At 44.3% G+C, this 20,129-nt stretch overlaps 1 protein-coding gene across 2 annotated transcripts; it reads right to left on the bottom strand.

Annotated features, from left to right (window-relative positions):
• Positions 1-1,243: 1,243 nt before the first annotated feature.
• Positions 1,244-15,050, bottom strand: TMEM225B (transmembrane protein 225B). 2 transcript variants are annotated; one of them, XM_087815553.1, is made up of 7 exons: positions 14,786-15,050; positions 14,516-14,590; positions 13,039-13,122; positions 10,463-10,673; positions 8,943-9,089; positions 7,997-8,134; positions 1,244-1,632 (listed from the first exon to the last, which is right to left on the bottom strand). In XM_087815553.1, exons 3-7 carry the CDS (start codon positions 13,048-13,050, stop codon positions 1,460-1,462), a joined length of 681 nt encoding a protein of 226 aa, XP_087671679.1. In that variant the 5' UTR covers positions 13,051-13,122; positions 14,516-14,590; positions 14,786-15,050; the 3' UTR covers positions 1,244-1,459. The 2 variants fall into 2 exon arrangements, with proteins under 2 accessions (XP_087671679.1, XP_016073223.2); XM_016217737.2 differs by lacking the exons at positions 13,039-13,122; positions 14,516-14,590 and having other exon boundaries at positions 14,595-15,050.
• Positions 15,051-20,129: the final 5,079 nt, after the last annotated feature.

The following is a 20,129-nucleotide window of genomic DNA, read 5'->3' as shown; positions in this document are numbered from 1 at the left end:
TGAACCAACCCACTGTGCCCACCATGCCAGTGCTCCAGTTGTGGCTTCCCATATTGATTCTGCTGGTTTAGGGTGGTTTGGGCCAAAATTACATATTTTAGTTTGTAAATTTCCTTTATTCCTAGTTTCACTGATAATAATAGTTTCCTATATGGATTTTTTAAGGACGACAAATGAGACAACTAGAACTAGGCTGTCACCATATCCCTATAAGAAATTCCCAAGATACCTTTTGGAGAGAAGTACAAGAAACTAAAAATATATAATTAAAATGCCTGGTGGCTGTTTTTCAGGTGTATATGTCTTAGCTCCTCTGCTTGGGTATAAGCCTCTGAAGAACAGGAACTGATTCTGACACCTCTGTGTACCCATGGTGCACTATACAAGGTCAACCTTTTATGAATAGTAAGAGTCACAACAGAGCCCACATGACTCTAGCCATGTCCATAACATCTCCTCTCCAGAAAGACATACAGGGATCCCTGTACTTGTTTTTGCAATTACACTGCATAAGTTCTAAGAGTTTTTTCCATATATGGTGTTCTTTAGAGAGAGAAATGGGGAGGCATTGTTCCTTGGTATTGTTGAGATGAAGGGTCTTGGATCACTGTTCTGGCCATTGACCCAAAGCATTTGTACTTCTCAGTTAATCCCATCCTAGCTGGGAGGCTGGGCACTCCCCAGTCTATAAGCACCCCATCAAGAATGTGAACAGGGCACTTTAGAGGTGCACTCAGGAGGCTTCTGACTCTAGTGGAAGGATGGAATGCCAATACATGCTGGCTAACTTGCTTTATGCTTTCGCCAGGGCATAGACTCATTAGGCTCAGGCTTCCAGACCTGGGAACTCAATCTTGGGGATGCTTTCACCTTTAACCACCCCGAATCCTTCCTCCCAATACATACTGAAGAAAAGTTTTCTGTACCAAGTCAGACTTTTGTATGGGGAGATTACTTTTTTTTAAAAATATGACTGACTCAAACACCTTCATGGTTGCAGTCTATTTGGTTTTTGCCTTATGAAAGTTCACTTCACTTAATCATTTTGTAATATCCCTTCCTCCCCTCCTGCCCTCCAAGCCAGGTTTTTGAGGTATGGATTAACAGACAGTAGTCCTTCTTTTATTGAAAACATCTGCAAAAAAAAAAAAAAAAGGGAAGGAAAGAAGGAAGGGGGGGGAGGGAAGGGGGGAGGGAGGGAGGGAGGGGGGAGGGAGGGAGGGAGATAAGTCACTCAGGAAATTCAGAAGAATTCAAAAAACTTTTAACAAATTTCAAATACCAAAAAAAAGAAATTCAAATATGAGCAAAGTAGAATCACTGTATAGGGAAGTGGAGCATTAACTTTTGACACTCAAGAAGCTTATTAAAAGTAGCAGAGACTGGCAGAGAAGGGAGTGCCACCCACACACATGCACTCACATAGCTTGATGAAGGGTAGAGGACAGACTCGCCTGGACTAGATAACTGTCTCTTCCTTCAGCAGAGTCTCCCTTTGTATTGAGGTCAGTCCTCCTCCAAAACTCTCCAGATTCTCCAAATGCGGGATCTCTTGGGTCTCCTCAATACTCCGAGAAATGGCTAATAAATGGCACCTCAGGCAGGCTGTTTCTTGAAAGAGGCAAATGGCACCTAGGTAACAGCAAAAGTTTGGCTCAGGTTAGAGAGACTATCATGCTTCATGCCCTAGAAGTCAGGAATCCCTCCACTAAAACAACTCCTTCTGTTCTATACATACCCTTCCTAATACTCCCCTTCAACACAGAGTATTATAGACACAGAAGGGGAAACAGAATGCACCAGAAGACAAGGCATACAAACAGATGGATAAACTCAAAGAACCATGGCCAGCACTGGAATTAGTAAGTGTCTAACCATTAATAGGTGAGAAAACAAGGTTTAAGAGAGGAAGGTCAAACACAAAACCCAGGCCTCTTGATGCCCAACTCAAGACCCTTAGTAAAGTAAAAGGAAGGGAAAAGAGAATTGATGTTCATAAGAACAAATGAAGATACCTTAAGTGAATGGTAAATGCTGTATTAATGTTAACACAAAGATAAAGGAAAACTTTTATTTTCAGCCTATAGCAGACTAGATACTCTCCCACTAAAAACAACAAAAATTCTAAATAAAATATTTCTTCAAAAACTTATTTGTAAATGCATCATTAAGCTGGCATCAGAGGAAGATATTCTTAGAAGCCAAAACCAAAATGAAAACAAGAATTAGAGTGTTAAGCAAGCCTACAATTAGCTTTCACCTTGGAGACACACTCAACCTAGGTGACTCTGATTGTCCATTCTGTTGGCCATTTGGAGCACAAAAAATAACAAAAAAAGCCCAGGGCCTTCTCAAGAGGAGAATCTAATACCATATGAAACTGGAACTTCACAGTTACCTGTGTTAACCAAGAATTCATAAACATAGGCTAGCTGTTATGTGCTTATGCAGCTAAATTCACAACACCTATGTATTTTGTTTGTGATCCCAGGCTAGTTGGGTACCTGTGTGCCAGGAAGAAGCAAATACAAATCCTTTTTTGAGGAAACACTTTAAATACAAGCCTCAAAGAATTTCTGGAAGAAAAAAAAAATTCCAAGGAAAACGAATTCACTGTCAAAAAACATAAAACATACTAAGAAATAAGACACCACAACCAAGAGCCTGCATAAACAGGAGCCAATAGACTCAGACCTGAAAATAATTTGGTTGCTAAACTTATAAGACACAGAAGGTACAATATGTACAATAAGTATGTTTAACATGTATAATGCAAATATATTTAGAGAATAAATTAAAAATATAAGGACAAGAGAAAAGAAAAGCTGCATTAAAAAGAATATTTTATAGAGACCCAACTTCTCAACAACAATGGAAGTGAGAATAATATCTTGAATGCTCAGAGAATAACTGTCAACTTAAAATGTGTGTTCAGCAAAACTAACTTGAATGAACAAAAATGAAAGATAATTTCATACAAATAAAATATGAGAGAGTGTATCTCTAACTGACTATCATTAAAAAACATTATAAAGAATGTATTTTAGCCTGGCTGGGCGTGGCTCAGCAGTTGAGCATCAACCTAGGATCCAGGCAATCAGGGTTCGATTCCCGGTCAGGGCACATGCCCGGGTTGTGGGCTCGATCAATGACTCTCTCATCATTGATGTTTCTATCTCTCTCTCTTTTCCTCTCTCTGAAATCAATAAAGATATATTTATTTTTTTTTAAAATGTATTTCAAACATTTTGAATAATTTTATGTCAATAAATTTTAAAACTTAGCTAAAAATGTATAAATTTATGGAAATATATAAATTACCAAAATTGACTGAAGAAGAAATAAAATACTGGAATAGTCCTATAATCCTTAAAGAAACTGAATCATGAACTTAAAATTCTTCCATAAAGAAATACCAAGCTCCTTTTACAGGCAAGCTTAGACAGAAAAAAAACAAATAATTCTAAACATAAATTCAGAAATTAGAGAAAGAACACACTCACTCATTTTATAAAGCCTGTAAAGCCATGATATCAAAATCAGAAAAGGACAATACAAGAAAAGAAATTTTAAAAACCAATCTCATAACATGAATGCAAAGTCCTAAAGAAAATATTACAATAAAAGTTAGCAATAACAAAAAAGATATTACATAATGGATGAATTTCTAATGTTATATACCACATTAATGGGTTAAAGGAGAAAACTTAATGATCTCAATACATACAAAAAGAAAAGGCATCCAATAAAACTTAACATCCATTCATGATTACAAAGAAAACACAAATCTTTGCAAACTGCAACTAGAAGTTAACTTCCTTAATATGACAAATACTGTCTACCTAAAATATTTAAAAATAAACACAACAGTTTCTAATAAAACATCCCATTACTACCTAATTATCATTGTATTGCAGGTACATATATCTGGGAGGGGAATCAAATAAAAGGATAAAATTATAAAACTTTTAAACAGCCATTAAAGAAGACCTATGGAAATGCAAACAAAATATCATGTTTGTGGATAGGAAGATCCAGTTTTTTAAATAAGTTCTCCCTAAGTTGACCATATATTCAGTAATTCCAAACAAATTTCAACAGATTTTTTTCTATGAAATGTAATGAAAGATTTCTTATATGTAATATATATATGTAAAAGATTTTTGTATACCTAAGAAAAAAGGCCAAAATAGCTAAGGTACCTCTGATAAAGAACTAGTGGGGGAGAGAAACAAGATGGCGGCGCAGGTAGCAGCTGTACCCACGGCCTCCCACAACCACATCAAAATTACAACTAAAATGCAGAACCACCATCACTCAGAGCCTCCTGAAACCTAGCTGAACAGAAGCCCTACAACCAGGGAGCTAAAGAAGCATCAAGGCTGGTAGGAGGGGCGGGGACGCGGGCAGATCAGGGATGAATCGCCCAGACATGGCCTCCGGCCCACACCTGGTGCCCCGGTTTAAACCCCGGAGGGAATCTCGGGGCAGAGGTTTTCTGGAGGAGTGAGGGGTCCCAGCCCCCCAGCCCCCAGCCCAGGGCTCCAGGGCCGGGAAGAGAAATCCCCACAACTCCAGGCTGTGAAACCAGTGGGAACTGTCGCTGAGGGTTGCGGAGGCTGCAGGAGCCCCAGCAGCTCCTCTTAAAGGGCCCGGCATGGACTCACTCAGGCGCGCTCCCTCTGAGCCCAGCGCCGGGTATCAGCTTAAAAGGAACCTGGGACACTTGGGGAGGAACTAACCTGCCTGAAATCCGGGTGAGAGATGGAGGGGCAGCTTTCTCCCAGGCAAAAGAGCTGGTGGAGGCCATTGCTCCTTTGGTGAGTCCTCCCCGCACACAGCCGGTAGGCAGGCGCCATATTTGAATCAACAGCACCTGACTCACACCTTTGGCCCCACCCCCTGATTCCCAGAGGTGAAGGCCTGGGGAGGGGGTGGGAGTGAAGTGGAGGGGGTCAATTGGGGAGAAAAATGAGACACCTGTAATAATCTCAACAATAAAGATAAATTTTTTTTAAAAAAAAAGAACTAGTGGGAGGATTTTTCCTACCAGATATCAAAATATATAATATCAAGATATCATAAAGCTACAGAAACTATGAAAGTATGGTTTGTGCACTAGAATAGATAAATTACTAGAATATGGAAATTTTATTAATAACAGAAATGGCACTCTAGATCAGTGCAGACTAGTCAATAACTGCCACTACAACAACTTGATATTCATTTGAAAAACATAATGAAAGTGATCCCTACCTCACACCATTAGTCAAGTCAAGATGGACTAAAGAGCCCAGCTGGCATGGCTCAGTGGTTGGGCATCAACTTATGATCCAGTAGATTGTGGTTCAATTCCTGGCCAGAGCACATCCCCAGGTTTCAGGCTCAATCCCCAGCAGGGGGCGTACAGGAGGCAGCCAATCAATGGCTCTCTCATCATTGATGTTTCTATCTCTCTCTCCCTCCCCTTTCCTCTCTGAAACCAATAAAATTATTTTTTTTTAAAGATGGACTAGAAAGCTAAATATAGAAAGTAAAACTACAAAACTTTAGAAGATACTAAAGAAAATATCCTTAAGACCTCAAAAAGGAAAGATTTCTTAAATAATACATAAAGGAAATAAACCGCTTAAAGGGAAATATCAATAAGTTTAACTGCAGTAAAATTAATTTCTGTTCCTCAAAGGACCCTGTATAAGAAGTAAAAGGCCAATCCCTAAAGTAGAAGATATTTGCAATACCTACACTAATCAAATAGTATATAAAATATATAAAAAACTACAAATCACTTTGAAGGGACAAAAAATAGGAAAAATACTAAATAAGAATTCCTTAGAAGAGGAAACACAAATGGCCACTAATCATATGAAAACATGTTCTTCCTGTTTATTAATTAAGGAAATGCATTTTATTGATTGATTAAGGAAATGCATTTTAATAGCATGAGATGCTATCTTTTATATATATATATATCTTTATTGATTTCAGAGAGAGAAAGTGAAAGGGAGAGAGGGAGAGAGACAGAAACATCAATTGGTCAGCTGCCTCCTGCATGCCCCCAACTGGGGATTGAGCCTGCAACCCGGGCATGTGCCCTGACTGGGAATCAAACCGTGATCTCCTGGATCCTAGGTTGATGCTCAACCACTGAGCCATGTCCAGCTGGGTGTGAGGTGCTATCTTAAACCAATTAAATTGGCAAAGCTTTAAAAGTCTGACAATTGCAAATGTTGACAAGGAGGTGAAGCAACAGGGATCCTTTTCCTGACAGTAGGAGTGCAAATTATTACTATCTTTTGGGAAACCTATTGGGCACCATCTAGGAAACCTGGAAATATGCATAATCTGGATCCAGAAATTCCAGTATTTGGCATCTTGGAGACCCTCTTACACATGTGCATCAGGAGACATACACAAGAAAGTTCATGGCAGTGTTGTTGGTAATAAATAAAATTAACTGGAAACAATCCAATATCCAATGGATAAATTGTGGATAAGTTACTGAAGTAAATACTTAAGGTTGTAAAAGTAAATGAACCTCAGTTCCTTGTATTACATGGAGGAATCTCAAGGTTATAATGTTGATCAAATTAGAAAGTTCCAGAAGAATAAGCACCGTACAATTACATTTACATAAAGCTTTTTCTTTTAATATATTTTTTGCCAATCTTTGTATTTTTTTTTTTTATTGATTTCAAAGAGAGGAAGGGAGAGGGAGAGACAGATAGAAACATCAATGATGAGAGAGAATCATCAGTCGGCTGCCTCCTGCACGCCCGCCGAATGGGGATTGAGCCCAAATCCCAGGCATGTGCCCTGACTGGCAATCCAGCTGTGACCGCCTGGTTCATAGGTTGACACTCAACCACTTAGCCACTCCAGCCTGGCACACTTATATAAAGCTTTAAAGCATGCAAACTAAATAATATGTTATTTAAGAATATATATGTTTATAGTAAATACAGTTAGCATAAGTTTCAGAATAAATGGTTCTGCCCGGATGGTGTGGTTCAGCAGTTGAGCATCAAACTATGATCTAGGAGATCGCAGTTTGATTCCCGGTCAGGGCACATGCCCAGGTTGTGGGCTAGATCCCCAGTGTGGGGCTTGCAGGAGGCAGCTGATCAATGATTCTCTCACCATTGATGTTTCTGTCTCTCTCCGCCCCCTCCTCAAATCAATAAAAACATATTTTTTATTTTTATTTTTCTTAAATATATCTTTATTGATTTCAGAGAGAGGAAAGGAGAGGGAGAGAGAGAGACAGAAACATCAATGATGAGAGAGTCATCATTGATCAGCTGCCTCCTGCACAACCCCAACTGGGGATAGAGCCCGCAACCCGGGCATGTGCCCTGACCGGGAATCGAACCCCGATCGCCTGGATCCTAGGTCGATGCTCAACCGCTGAGCCACACCTGGCCAGGCAAAAACATATTTTTAAAAAAGCATTATAATCACGAGTCAGGTTAATGTAGCAGGGAGAGGATTAGGGACAAAATTAGATAGGATTATGAACTTACATGGTGATGTTAGGTAAAGGTAAAGGGGGTAGAGTGAGGAATAAGATCTTAGATTTCAAGATAAAGACAGAGAGAGGACCAGAAAGTCTGAGGAACCAGGATGGTAAAGGGAGAGTATGAAAAGTTGGAAGAGTCTGGTTCTCAAGTCAAGTAGGATAAGAATTGGGAAGGACAATGACTGGGGGTAGAGCAGTGCTGTCCAGTAGAACTTTCTACAACCATGGAAATTTCTATATCTGTACCACCCAACATGGTAACCACTAGACACGTAATAATGTGGTTATGGAACATTTATAATGTGTCTAGTGTGACTGAGGCACTGAATTTTTAACTTTATTTCATTTTATTAATTAAAGTTAAATAGCCACATGTAGCTAGTGACTGCAGTCTTGAACAGTGCAGCTCTAGAGGGTCCATGGCTTCTGAATCCAGACAGAGGGCAACGAGAGGGGCACCAGTCCCAGGACACTCACCAGCCACTATGAATAGAAGGATGCCGAAGCCCAGGACGTAATAAGGCCACTGCACGGCGAATTGGGAAGGGCTGGGCTTCATCCTCAGACTCTGGATCTCCAGGGCATGCAGCAACAAAGCGAGGAAAGCACAAGCCCCTGCAGGGTCACAGAGAAGCACACTTGCTCTCCTTCTCTGGGTCTGCCTTCACTCCAGCCTTTCTCAGACTTAATCAGACAGAGCCACATGGCCTACAGCCTATGTGACTCCTGCATGGAGGCTCCTTTCTCCTGATGGCACACCTTGCCCTCTCATAGCCAATAACTTCCACCCCACATGCCTTTCTTGCCCTCTTTCCCAGCCCAAAGGCCATGTGTCTCACCTCCCAGGGGCCCCCTAATCAGAAATCTCTTTCCTGGGTACCCTCTGTGTTATGACCTAAGCTGACTCTAGCCTAGGCCCTCTGGGTGTGATGCTTTAGATGAAACACAACCTGATTCTCCCACCATGACCCTTCCAGCTCTCCACCTCATGGCAGTAGAGCACCTTGGTCAACCTTTAAAAGTCAGAGGTTCCAAAGGGCAGAGATGGTCTCTTCTATTCATTCATCCAAAAAACATTTATATTTCATTTATATCATATATTTCAATTATATTAGAATTCTATTCCAGACACTCTGTCAGTCACTGGGATAGATTATGGTAAAAAGACCACAAAAGAAATGACACCAACCAATGTGGTGAGGACTGTGCTAGCTGGAAGTGTAAGTACTGAAAAGCCCCAAAGAAGAGGGGTCATAAATACTGAGGGGGTGTATATGGGGGTGGGCTACTTCATAGAGAAGCCAACAGAAAAGAGAGGCCTTAAAATCCTCTCTCGACATCACAAAGACCACCCCCCTTCCTCCCCACACCCCTTTGGACCCCTCCCCAGGCCCTCCCCAAGGCCTGCCTGCCTGCTCCACACCTGTGAGGAAGCTGATGAAGGCCGATAAAATATTGTACTTCCAGGTCCTTGGGAAGAGCTGAGATGCAAAAGACACCATGATGAGGGTGGTGAGGAAAGACAAGACGACAGCAGACAGCAGGAAAACACGGCCAAGGATGATGTAAACTGCAAGGAGGGAGAGCAGGCTGTGCTGGGCACCCTAACCCCAAAGGGCAGAGCCCACACAGCCCACAGATCCTGGGCAGGGATGGCACTTGTAGCTCCGCCACCTCAGGCCCCAATATGTAGCCTGGGACCAAGGTTCCGACCCTCCCACTTTGGCCCCAAGAATGCTCTGGCCCTATTTTGTTCCCCATGACATGGATGTAAACAACAACGAAAATTAGATGGACAAATGGTGGCTTTAAAAACAACATAAAATAAACACCTAGTGATAAAATTTGTTACATGAGGAAACAATCCTTGTATTGGTCACACTGAAATAAGTGGAAAATCAAGATGTTCTGAACTCTGCGGGGAACCCCTATAATTATCCTGGTAAACAGAGGTAATGAAACAGGCCCAAGATAGCAGAGCCAGAGTCTTAAGAACAGGGTGATTTATTCTCCTACTGTTGGCATGATTCACACCCATGATAAAATGAGTTGGTATATGCTCCTAAGCATGCCGAAATGGACAGCTGGGGGTGGAGCAAAGAGCCAAAGGTATTGTTGAAGACCCGGAGTTCTAGAACCTACCCTGGGGTTAAAACAGTGCTTCTTAGCCAGAGACAATTTTCCCCCCACAGGGGATATTTGAAGTAACTGTTTGTCACCACTAATGGAGGGAGGGTTCTACTGGTATCTAGTGGGTAGAAGAGGGCAGGGGTGCTATTAACCTGTAAGAAAGAGGGGAACCCCCACAACAAAGATTACTCAACTCAAAATGTCAGAAGTGCTAAGGTTGAGGAACTCTGGATCAAAGAGCTCGCCCAGTCTGACCTCTCTTCTCCAAAGTGGCTCTTCTTTCCTATCACCAGGAGGTAACCCCTAGGTCTCCTGAAGTCACCTCTTTTCCAAGACAGATACCATCATGAACTTTCCAAGTTCCTTGTAAAACATGGTCTTGAGTGCCTCCTTGATAATGTGGTACCCAGGCCTGAGCACATTATCAGCAGAGTTGCCACCCAGACTTGGACAGGTGTGTGACCAAAGGGAGAAACAGAAGCTGAAATCCCAGTAGAGCTAGGAGCCCTAGGGTGCTGTCTGGATAGGCTAACAGCAGCCCTGAGAGGTAGGGAAGCCTCTCAGAATAGGGCAAGATCCCCTCCCTCATCCCAGGTGGAGCCACTCTTTCCCCAGAAATAAGCTTTGTTGCTGACTCTGGTGTCAGCCTGACATTATTAACCCCTTCCCAGCCGCCTACATTCCTCTTAACCCCAAGAGAGTGGAGACTCAGCGAAAATACCCTTACAGGCTTATTAAATCCTGTCCTCTGCCACTCCCCAGTCCCTGCACCAGCCATCTGTCTCCCCAGTCCCTGCCTCCATCCCTCCTTACGGGATAAGGGTCGAGGCTTCCAGCACTTGATATGAAAGCAGTTCTCAAACAGGCCACTGAAAAACACTTCGCCGGACTCTTCATTCACAAGTCGCACCCAGAAGGGGAAGATGGCAACCAGCAATATGAGCAGGTAGCCCAGGGAGGTCAAGGCCGGGGCTATGACCCATGTGAAGCCCTTTATTTCCTTGTCCTCTAAAGTCAGCATCACCTGTGTAAGCGAAAAGTGAGGGCAAGAGGTGGGGCGCCTACTCCCAATTCTCGTGTGGCACAAGAGGTGGCCTGCACAAATGCTAGCACATAGGTGAGGCTCAGTAAATGTTGGCTTCTTTGCCTCAATAAACTTGACAGCCTTACAGACCTCTTCAGTGGACCTAAGAAACACATAAGACATTTTCTGCCACTAACTCACTGGGTGATCTTGGGCATGTGGGGTCCCTTCTCTGAGTCCCAATTTCCACTTCCGTAAAATGAGGAGGTTGGACTAGGCTGTCCCCAACCTCCTCCAGCTCTAAAGTTCTAAACATTCAATTCTGTTATCAACCACCCACTGGCCACAGAAGAGCCTCTCCAACACCCTCTTTCAGTCAGCTATTTGCCTTTTGAGAATTCAGAATGAGGACCAGGGGGAGATAAGCCCAGGCTCTGAAGTGCCCTTACTCAGTGACTGGCCCTCTTGACTCAGGACACTGGGTTTAGATGGAGACAAGTCCACCTCGCCAGGGGGAGCCCTCTACTGAAAAAATGAGCAGATCATATGCACAGAGGAAGTTTTGAAAATAGTTTTAGAGTTTCATAGAATTTCCTGAAGCCCCAGGTACCCTCTAGGCCTAGAGGTCAAGCCCTTAGTTAAGGATCCCTCATATCTTCTCCTTCACCAGTGTCTGTCATTAAAGATACCTTCTTTTGAATGAGCACCTGAGATGTAGAAGATCTGGCTGAACTTGGCTTTAGAAGCCCTCGACTGTCATCCCAGCTTAATCGCTTGCTAGCTGTGTAACCTTGGGAAGCTTGCTAAAACTCTCAGGAGTTTGGGCCCCCCATTTGGAAGAGGGAGATATAACACTAGCCGAGGGAGTCATTGGGAGGGCCAAATGAAATACTGCATACTAAAGAGTCAAGCAGAGTGCTGGGACTCAAGTGCTCGGTTAAAGTTGGGGGTGGGGGGGCTGAGGGGATGAACCCCTAAAATTCAAATATTCCTGTGGGAAAAGGGGCTAGTGGCCATTTACAATCTAAGGGCAAATTTATTCAACTCATCTGCTTTCCTCTGCCTTTGCCAAGCCTGGCAGCCCTGAGGAATGAGTTTTCCCCAAGGCAGAGAGGAACTAGTGGAGAAAGGAGAGGAGTTGAGTAGGAGCCTGGGGTGGTGTGGGGAGGGCAGTCCTGATTGGAGTGCATCCGGGTGGCACTGTGATGACCCTGGCAGTGCAGAAGGGGGGCACATGATAAGGGAGGTGAGGGGCACCCTAAGACAACAGAACAGCCCTTCTTTCCAAGTCATGCCCAAAGTCAGGCCTGGAGACTCCTGTATAAATAGGGCTGTGCTTGGCAGCACTAAGGATTCAAGCTGTGCAGAGTGAAGGTGCTGCTCTTACCTCTCTGCACCCTTTGCAAACACCCTTGCTCATGCCCAGGCATTAGGGCCTCTCCTTGGTCCCCAATGCAGATCCTCCCCCTCACTGCAGCTGGAGACAAGGAGTGTCTTTGAGGCTTTGAGAACTGTTGATCACTATAGCAGAACAGGCACAATGGCAGAGGGCACAGGTGTGGGTGCTCTCTTGGTCCTCCCACCCAACTATGCTGTTTATAAATGGTTAAACCACTGCTCCTCTTTGAACGCTGTTAGAATGCTCTGGAAACATTCTAACGTGCTTTCTCCTTTCTGTCGCTCACTAGTTTCTCTTCTTCCCACCTGAAAAATTGGATCCTTCCCTCTCTCCAAAGTAACCCTTCGATCTCCCCTCCACCCTCCAGGCCGACTGATGAGTCACCTGAACTTCAGGGCCTCACTTTCCTTCACTCTAAAATGATGAAGGAGGTGGGACCAGAGAGTGTTGAGTCCCAGCTGTAAAACTCTCCAGGTAGGAGTCATGACTACATATGGATCCCCATGCTCTGGATGGGATGCAGTACCCTAGACATTTTCATCTGATGGTCTGTACCCCTTCCTGTCTATCTCCTGCAATCTCAATTTGTCTAAAACTGACCTGAGTGTCATCCCTATTTCAGTCATTCTCTCCATCACCCACACTGTAGCCAGGAGCTCATGCTGTCTTCTCCCCTTCTCCCATGCGTCCAGCTCATCAGCCTTCCTCATCTCAGTCTTCACGAAGTTTCCCAACCATGCACCCTTCCTGCACCCACATCCCCCATGTCCTGGACTACCACAGTGATCCCAAGCATCTGCAGCTTCCATGCTTGGGGTCCTTCCCTGGGGGTGCCCTCTCTGCTCTTCCAGATCTTTTAAATCCCATCTCTTCTGGAAAGCTCAGCTTGATCCTGTCCACTCCATGTAGACCTCCCAGACACTAACCATTATCCATTCCCTCGACAAAAATTAACTGTGTACTTACTGGACGCCCCATGCCAGGTTTAGGCCAATGGGGACAATTCAGGGACCAAAAAAAAGACAGGAATTTGCAGGCTCTTGGTAACTACTGCAAAGAGAGACAAATAAACACATCATATTGATACAGTGCTTTCCCCTCCCCAGCCTGGGTTTACCACGTGGGGCCTCCCAGTGTACCACCTCCTGTCTGCACTCCCCACCTCTACCCCCAACCCTGCTCTGCAGTGAGGTGGACCTTGTTGGCCTTTCTCTGAGGATAGGCCAGGGTTCTGCATGGAACAGCCCTTAGTTCTGGGACTGGATGAATATGCAATTTGAGGAATGCACTATAGGCCAGACTCAAAGGACTACTGACATTTTAATATAAAGAGGATTTGTAGATCCCTTTATATTGATGAAGAAACAGAGAGCAGGAGAGAAAGCTCCATTGGTCCAGGATCACAGTCAGTCAGTCAGTGGGGGCCAGGGACCAGAAAACCATGTGGCTGTCCCTCCCACCTCACCAGCCCCTACTGGCCAGTTTAACTCAGTGATTTCCAAATGTGAAATTTAGTGGAACCTGTGACTTTTTTCTAATAGGTATATTCATGTGCATATGTGAGAAAGGGAGAGGAGAATGGAGGAAGGTAAGATTGCCAACTTTTTATTTTGCCAAGGGCATACAAAACAAAAAAACTGTCATCTACTATCATTGACTGTTTTAATTATTATTATTATTATTATTATTATTATTTTAAAAATATGTCTTTATTGATTTCAGAGAGAGAAAAGGAGAGGGAGAGAGAGAGATAGAAACATCAATGATGAGAGTCATTGATTGGCTGCCCCCTGCACATCCCCCACCAGGGGTTGAGCCTATAAGCATGACCCAGGCATGTGCCCAGGAATGGAACCAAGATCTCCTGGGTCTCAGGTTGCTGCTCAACCACTGAGCCAAGCCGGCTGGACTTAATTATTTTAAAAGGACCTCAGACACTAGAAAGCAGAAGATCTGCGAACTCCTCTATGGGGCCAGGAACAGCACCTGAGAACCACCAGCTTGGGTGGAGGGTCCTCAATCCGGGTTCCCTCTGGGACAGTCTCCCTGAGCCACCCTGCAACAGCCTGAGAGCAGCCCTGTCACCTCCCCAGGCCCTATGCACCCCGGCAACACCTGGAAACTGTATGGGGGATAAAGAGGTGGGCGACATAAAGTACACCTGGGTTGGAACAGGGAAGAGACCAGGAGGGCTGCCAGGGAGAAGGACATTCCTCCCACTGGCAACCTTCTTCTGCCCAGACCTTCCGTGGCCCCAAAGTCAGTGACGTTTTCCAGACGCAACGATGGGTCCCAACCCGGCCATCCACCCCCAGTCACCACCCTGTGGGTCTCAATAGCTCAACCGGTTATGTTTAGGCAGGTGGTGGGTGGGGGACGGAGGGCGGGGGGCGGCCTTCTCCATGCCCTCCCCCTCCTGACCCGTGGAGCCACCTCCACTCACCTTCCACCCGTCTCCCCTTCTCTCTTCCGGGCCACAGTCAGGGTCTCTTCTCCCGGTCTCCAGCGCAGGGATTCCCTGCGGGATGCCCCATGGAGCTGGGGTGAGCCCTTGCCCCGCCCCTCTCGTCGGCCCCTTCTGCTCGAGGTCCAGGCTTCCGTTGGCCCAGAGGCCCGCGCAGGTACGCTTGGTCTCCGGGCAGAGTTCCCGAGCCCCGGGACCCCGCGGCCGAAGGCCGGGGCTCACCCTGGGATCAGCCGTCCGGCCGCTCACCTGGCCCTCGGTGAGGGGAACCTTGCCTCCAGGGTTGTCCACGGTCCAGCCTTGCTCACCAGTGGGCAGAACGGGATGGGGGCTGGAGCAAGCTGGAGTCCGCCGGATCTGAATTCGAATTCCAACACTATTATCAGCAGGGTGGCCTTGAGTAAGTTACTTTTCTTTCCTGGGCGTCAGTTTTCTCGTATGTGAAAGGGGATTAATAATAGTAACTCCTGTTGGATGACAGAAATGATCCAATGAAAAGTGGCTGGAAAAGACGTCACAATTGACACCCCCTCTCCACCCTCTCCACCCCCCCTACCCCCGCAAAGAGATAGAGCTGCACAAATAGCAGCCTGGACCAGGAACCTGGAAGAAACCCTGAGTTTTCTGACTCCCCAGGGCCCTGTCAATTCACTCGCCTTCCCCAAGACTCGCTCCCAGGCTCTCCGCCAGCCTTTGTTTTGCGCATGCGCCCTGATCTCCCTCGGGCCTTCCTGGATCTCACATTCATTTCCCTCCTCTGCCCTCCCAGAGTAAGACTGCAGTTCTCATCACCCTGGCTGGTTTTTCACTCTTCAAAGACAGGGCACTCAGTGGAGGCAGGACTCGCTTCCAGCCCTGGGGATCTGGGTGGGGAGCTGGTTCTAGTGGCAAAAGCAGCCACAGTTGGAGCTGGATAAGTCACCAGCCCCAGGTACAACCCCTCCCACCCCCGCACGCCTGCACTCACCAAGAAAATGCATTTACAACTCATAAGATTTTAAAATTCAGGATCAGGACCATGACTAACACCCCTTTACACCTCTCCACTAGCCAGTATGTACATATTCAAAGACAACAGGAAGGGATGAGGGACATGGACCACAGTAATTTGAGTCATCTATGTGAGAATTATATGATAGACCTTGTGCTATTCAGATTCTGTCACAAAGTTTACAACCCAATTTGTAAGTGTTCAGGCAAGAGGGGGCCTTTATTGGCTTAGCTGGGTCAGGGCATAGGTACGGCTGGTGAGGACTGGAGCCAGGCCAGGAACACCCCGGATGACTCTCTGCCCTGATTTCAGAAAGGTAGCTCTGATCTCTTCCACCTCATAAGTTTTCATTGTCCAGGAGAAACAGTCCACTTACAGAGCCACATCCTCATATTTAGTCACCCTGAATATGAATGTTTTCCTCACCCTATTCCCACTCCTACTCTGGCCAAAGAAGATGAGTTAGCTGTGCCCACAGTGGCCAGGCAGATAGGGTCATCTAAGAAGCCAGCAATTTGGACCACATATTTGGAGCAGAGTAGGGAGAAGCTTCTTTGTTTTTATTGATTTCAGATAGAGGAAGGGAGAGGGAGAGAGAGATAGAAACATCAGTGATGAGAAACATTGATCAGCTGCCTCCTGCATGCAACCCAGGCATGTGACCTGACTGGGAATGGAACTGGTGACCTCTAGGTGCATGGGAGGACACTAAACAAACTAAGCCACAACAGCCATGGCAGGGAGAAGTTTCTTAAAGGAAGAGGGACAGTGTTCTCAGAGAAAGGGAAAAATTATGGCAGACCATGACAGCATTTTCATAGGCAATTTTATACATCACTTTTAAATGCCATACATATCAAATCCCAAAATGACAGACATTATTATCACCATATTGAAGATTAAGAAACTGAGTCTCAGGTAAAGAACTTGCCCAAGTGATCACGGATGGTTGCTAAAAGGTCATGGATGATTGCTAAAAACATTAGGCTGCAGAGGAATAGATTCTTCACATGGTGCTGGAGTTTATTATCCTCACAAATTACTTACTAATGGCAAAAAGAAAACATATCTTTACATAGGATAGATCTTAAACAAGTTAAAAAACAGCACTACTTAAGGTGGAATGATTGACATCATGTGCTTCTGGAGGTGATGCAGAATGAAGAGATATTCTTGCCAAAAATGTTTAATCAATCCTCTAAAAAGCTTGTTCCAGTTTAGAGGAGATACAGAGGTTCAGGAGGAACCACCACCATAGGAAAACAGAAATCAATTTTGTGGAAAATTACGAAGGATAACTGTTCTTGACTTCTCCAAAAGTCGATGTCATTAAAAAAAAAAGACAAAAGAACCATTCTAGATTAAAAGAAACTAAAGAGACACAAAATTAAATGCAATATGTGACCTTTGATTTTATTCTGACTTGAAATAAAGTAGCTATAAAGCACATTCTTGGGGCAGCTGGGAAAAACATAAATATAGACTACACTTTAGGTGGTATCATGGAATTATATTCTTTTTCTTAGGTATGTTAATAGTATTGTTATTATGTAGGAGAATAACCATATCCTTAGAAGCATGCCATAGTATGAAGGTTACATCCAAGCTTACTTTCAAATGATTCAAAAAAATGGTAGATGATAGATAGATGATAGATAGATAGATGATAGATAGATAGATAGATAGATAGATAGATAGATAGATAGATAGATAGATAGATAGATAGATGATAGATAAAAAGCAATTATGGAAGAATGTTAATAGTTCATCTAAGTGGAGGATATATAGGGTATTATAATACTATTCTTTCAACTTTTCTGTATATTGAAATCTTTCAGATAAAAAGTTGGAAAAAATAAAGAGAACTTTTCTAAGAATTTCAACACAGCTGGAACCTAAATTCAGGTTTATCATTCAGCCATTCAATATAAGAGTTTTCTCTAGTGACAGATACAACGTTAGGTGCACACAGTCCCTGCCCCCATGGAGCTTGCAATCTGCACAGAAAACAGGCAACTGAATAAATCTTCTTTTTTAAAGTGGTCATTGTAACTCAGTTGGTTGAGCATAATCCCATACACCAAAGGGTTGCTGCTTTGATTCCCAGTCACGACACATGAAGGCGTGCAGGAGGCAGCTGATCAATGTTTCTCTTTCTCTCTTCCTCTCTTTCTCAAAAATCAATAAAAGTATTTTTTTAACAAACAAATAAAATAAAAGTGTGATCAGTGCACAAAGGAACGATAGCATGTGATAGGAATTTGCAGAGCAACAATTTAGTTCGCTGACTGCCAAGAAGGCACCATTTAAACAGAATCTTATTCCCAAAAGGGACTGCACTGTACAGAGGTTTTCACTCGCTCTACAGCAAGAAATACTGTACATGCAAGTGCACCCACACAGGACAAGTCTCATCTCTGTGTTTTTTTTGGGTTGTTTTTTTTTTGGTGTTTTTTTAAATATATCTTTATTGACTTCAGAGAGAGGAAAGGAGAGGGAGACAGACAGAAACATCAATGATGAGTGTCATTGATCGGCTGCAGCCAGCAACCCGGGCATGTGCCCTGACCAGGAATCGAACCCCGATCGCCTGGATCCTAGGTCGACACTCAACCGCTGAGCCACGCCCGGCCGGGCTCACCTTTGTTATGTGCAATGCACACAGATGGTTTTTATTCTATTCTAGCCCTCCTTTTTTCTTTTACCCTTAGTGCTGGTTGCAACTCATTACAATAAATTAACTTTTTAGCCCACTACTGTCTTTTTTCCTACTGTTGAAAAATACTGTGTTCAAGGAACCAAGGGATTTCAAAATAACTGGGAGGAATGACCACAAGAGGGCTGGAGAAGTCAGTGGACAGAACTAGGGTGTGAAGGGTCTTGTAGGAATTCATCCTGAGAGCCGTGAGAGGCCTTTAATGGGATTAAAGCAGTCACATTTGGGTGCCAGGCTAAAATTCGTCTCCCTCCTCCTATATAGCCCCTTTGTTCCAAAACTCCAACCTCTTTAGACAGAGCATAAGAGACACCTCTCACCCAGGTGGGTGCAAGGCTATATCTGAGTTACACCTAGGGACTGGCAGGCCAGCCCCTCCTAGGACTGGACATTTTAGAATGTGTGTACAAGTTTAAGTTATAGCCTCCTCTGGAAGCATTTTCATATTTTCCCAGGCCATGGAAGAGGAAACTGCCTGCTGGAAAAGGGGTGGAGTGCCCATGAACTGGTGTTAGAGTCTCTAGGGTTCTGACTTCCCGCAGCCTCTGTGCTTCCCTAGTCCAGACCTCTAAATCTGCCCTCGGTCCTTGGTGCTAGAGCCCAGAGTTGCCCAAACTGGAGTTTCACTGCGTAATAGAATTAGGAAATACGCAGGCCCCTGCCCCTGTGAGTCCCAGCTTATTGCCCTCAGGGAATCCACCCAGTGCAATGGCCCCCTCCCACTGCTCCTTCCTTCTAGCCTGGAACACCCTCTCTCCTTCCACATTGGTCTCGGATGCTCTCTATACTCCCAGTCCAGCCCTCTTGCAAGCCCTCAATGACTAAGCCACCAGATCCTATGTAGTCTCTGTGTCCTCTCAGCACCTGTGAAGCCTTGTTATCTTCTATTGTAGAGGTTCTCATTACACATTAAAATTATCTGGGAACTTACAAAATCCCAATTTCTAGGCTATACCCCATAGCAAATACATAGAATCTGAGAGATTGGGGCCCAGTGATTACAGAGAATTCCTGCTCTGTTATGTCTTGTTGCAGCTAGGAGCCATGCAATGACTTAGACATTCCAGAGGATGTGCCTTTTACTTGGCCCACCGCCAGAAATTTGACAGCCTACTGGACATATTCAAGAATGTCATTCCTATGGCTTCTAGGCCCTGTTCCATATCACCTCCTCCATGAAGCTGAAAGTGATCTTTCTCCTATAACTCCTGAAATACTTCTCATCTTTACAAGTCATATGGCACTTCACTCATTCACATTCATTCAGTATATTTTACTGAGCACCAACAACATGCCACATACAGTTCCAGGCTCTGAGATACATCAGTGAACAAAACGAACAAAAATCCCACCCTCTAAATCTTTCATTTTAGTAAGGAAGATGGATAAATGATGTCAATTACATACTATATTAGAAGGTGATAAAAGTGCTATAGAGGAAAAAAGCAAGGAACAAGGATTACAGTGCCAGGGGGAGTGAGTGGGCAGAAGGATTGCAATTTTAAATACTATTGTCAAAGAAAGACTAAGAAAAAGACATGTAAGGAAAGACTTGGAGTAGGTAAGGGTATCTGGGAAGAAGTATTACACACAAAAGAAACAGCAGTGCAAAGGCCCTGGATGTTCAAGGAGGCAAGTGTAACTGGAACAGAATGAGCAAGGGGGAGAGTAGTAAGAAATGAGGTCAGAGAAATTGAAAGAGGATCAGCGAACATAGGACCCTGTGGGCCACTCTAAGAGGTTTGCCTTCACTGAATGAGACTGGAAGAACCCTGGAGGGTTCTAACCAGAGGAAAACAAAATCTCACATTTCAACAGGATCACACTGGTTGCTATGTTGGACACAAGCTGTAGGGAGGCAACAGCAGAGGGATGACAACCAGTCA

Source organism: Miniopterus natalensis, chromosome 3 (assembly GCF_054644295.1).
Source record: "Miniopterus natalensis isolate mMinNat1 chromosome 3, mMinNat1.hap1, whole genome shotgun sequence".
In the NCBI taxonomy this organism is placed as follows: Eukaryota; Metazoa; Chordata; class Mammalia; order Chiroptera; family Miniopteridae; genus Miniopterus; species Miniopterus natalensis.
Note: the sequence above shows the minus strand (reverse complement) of the source record. Positions and strands in the feature narration are given on the sequence as shown.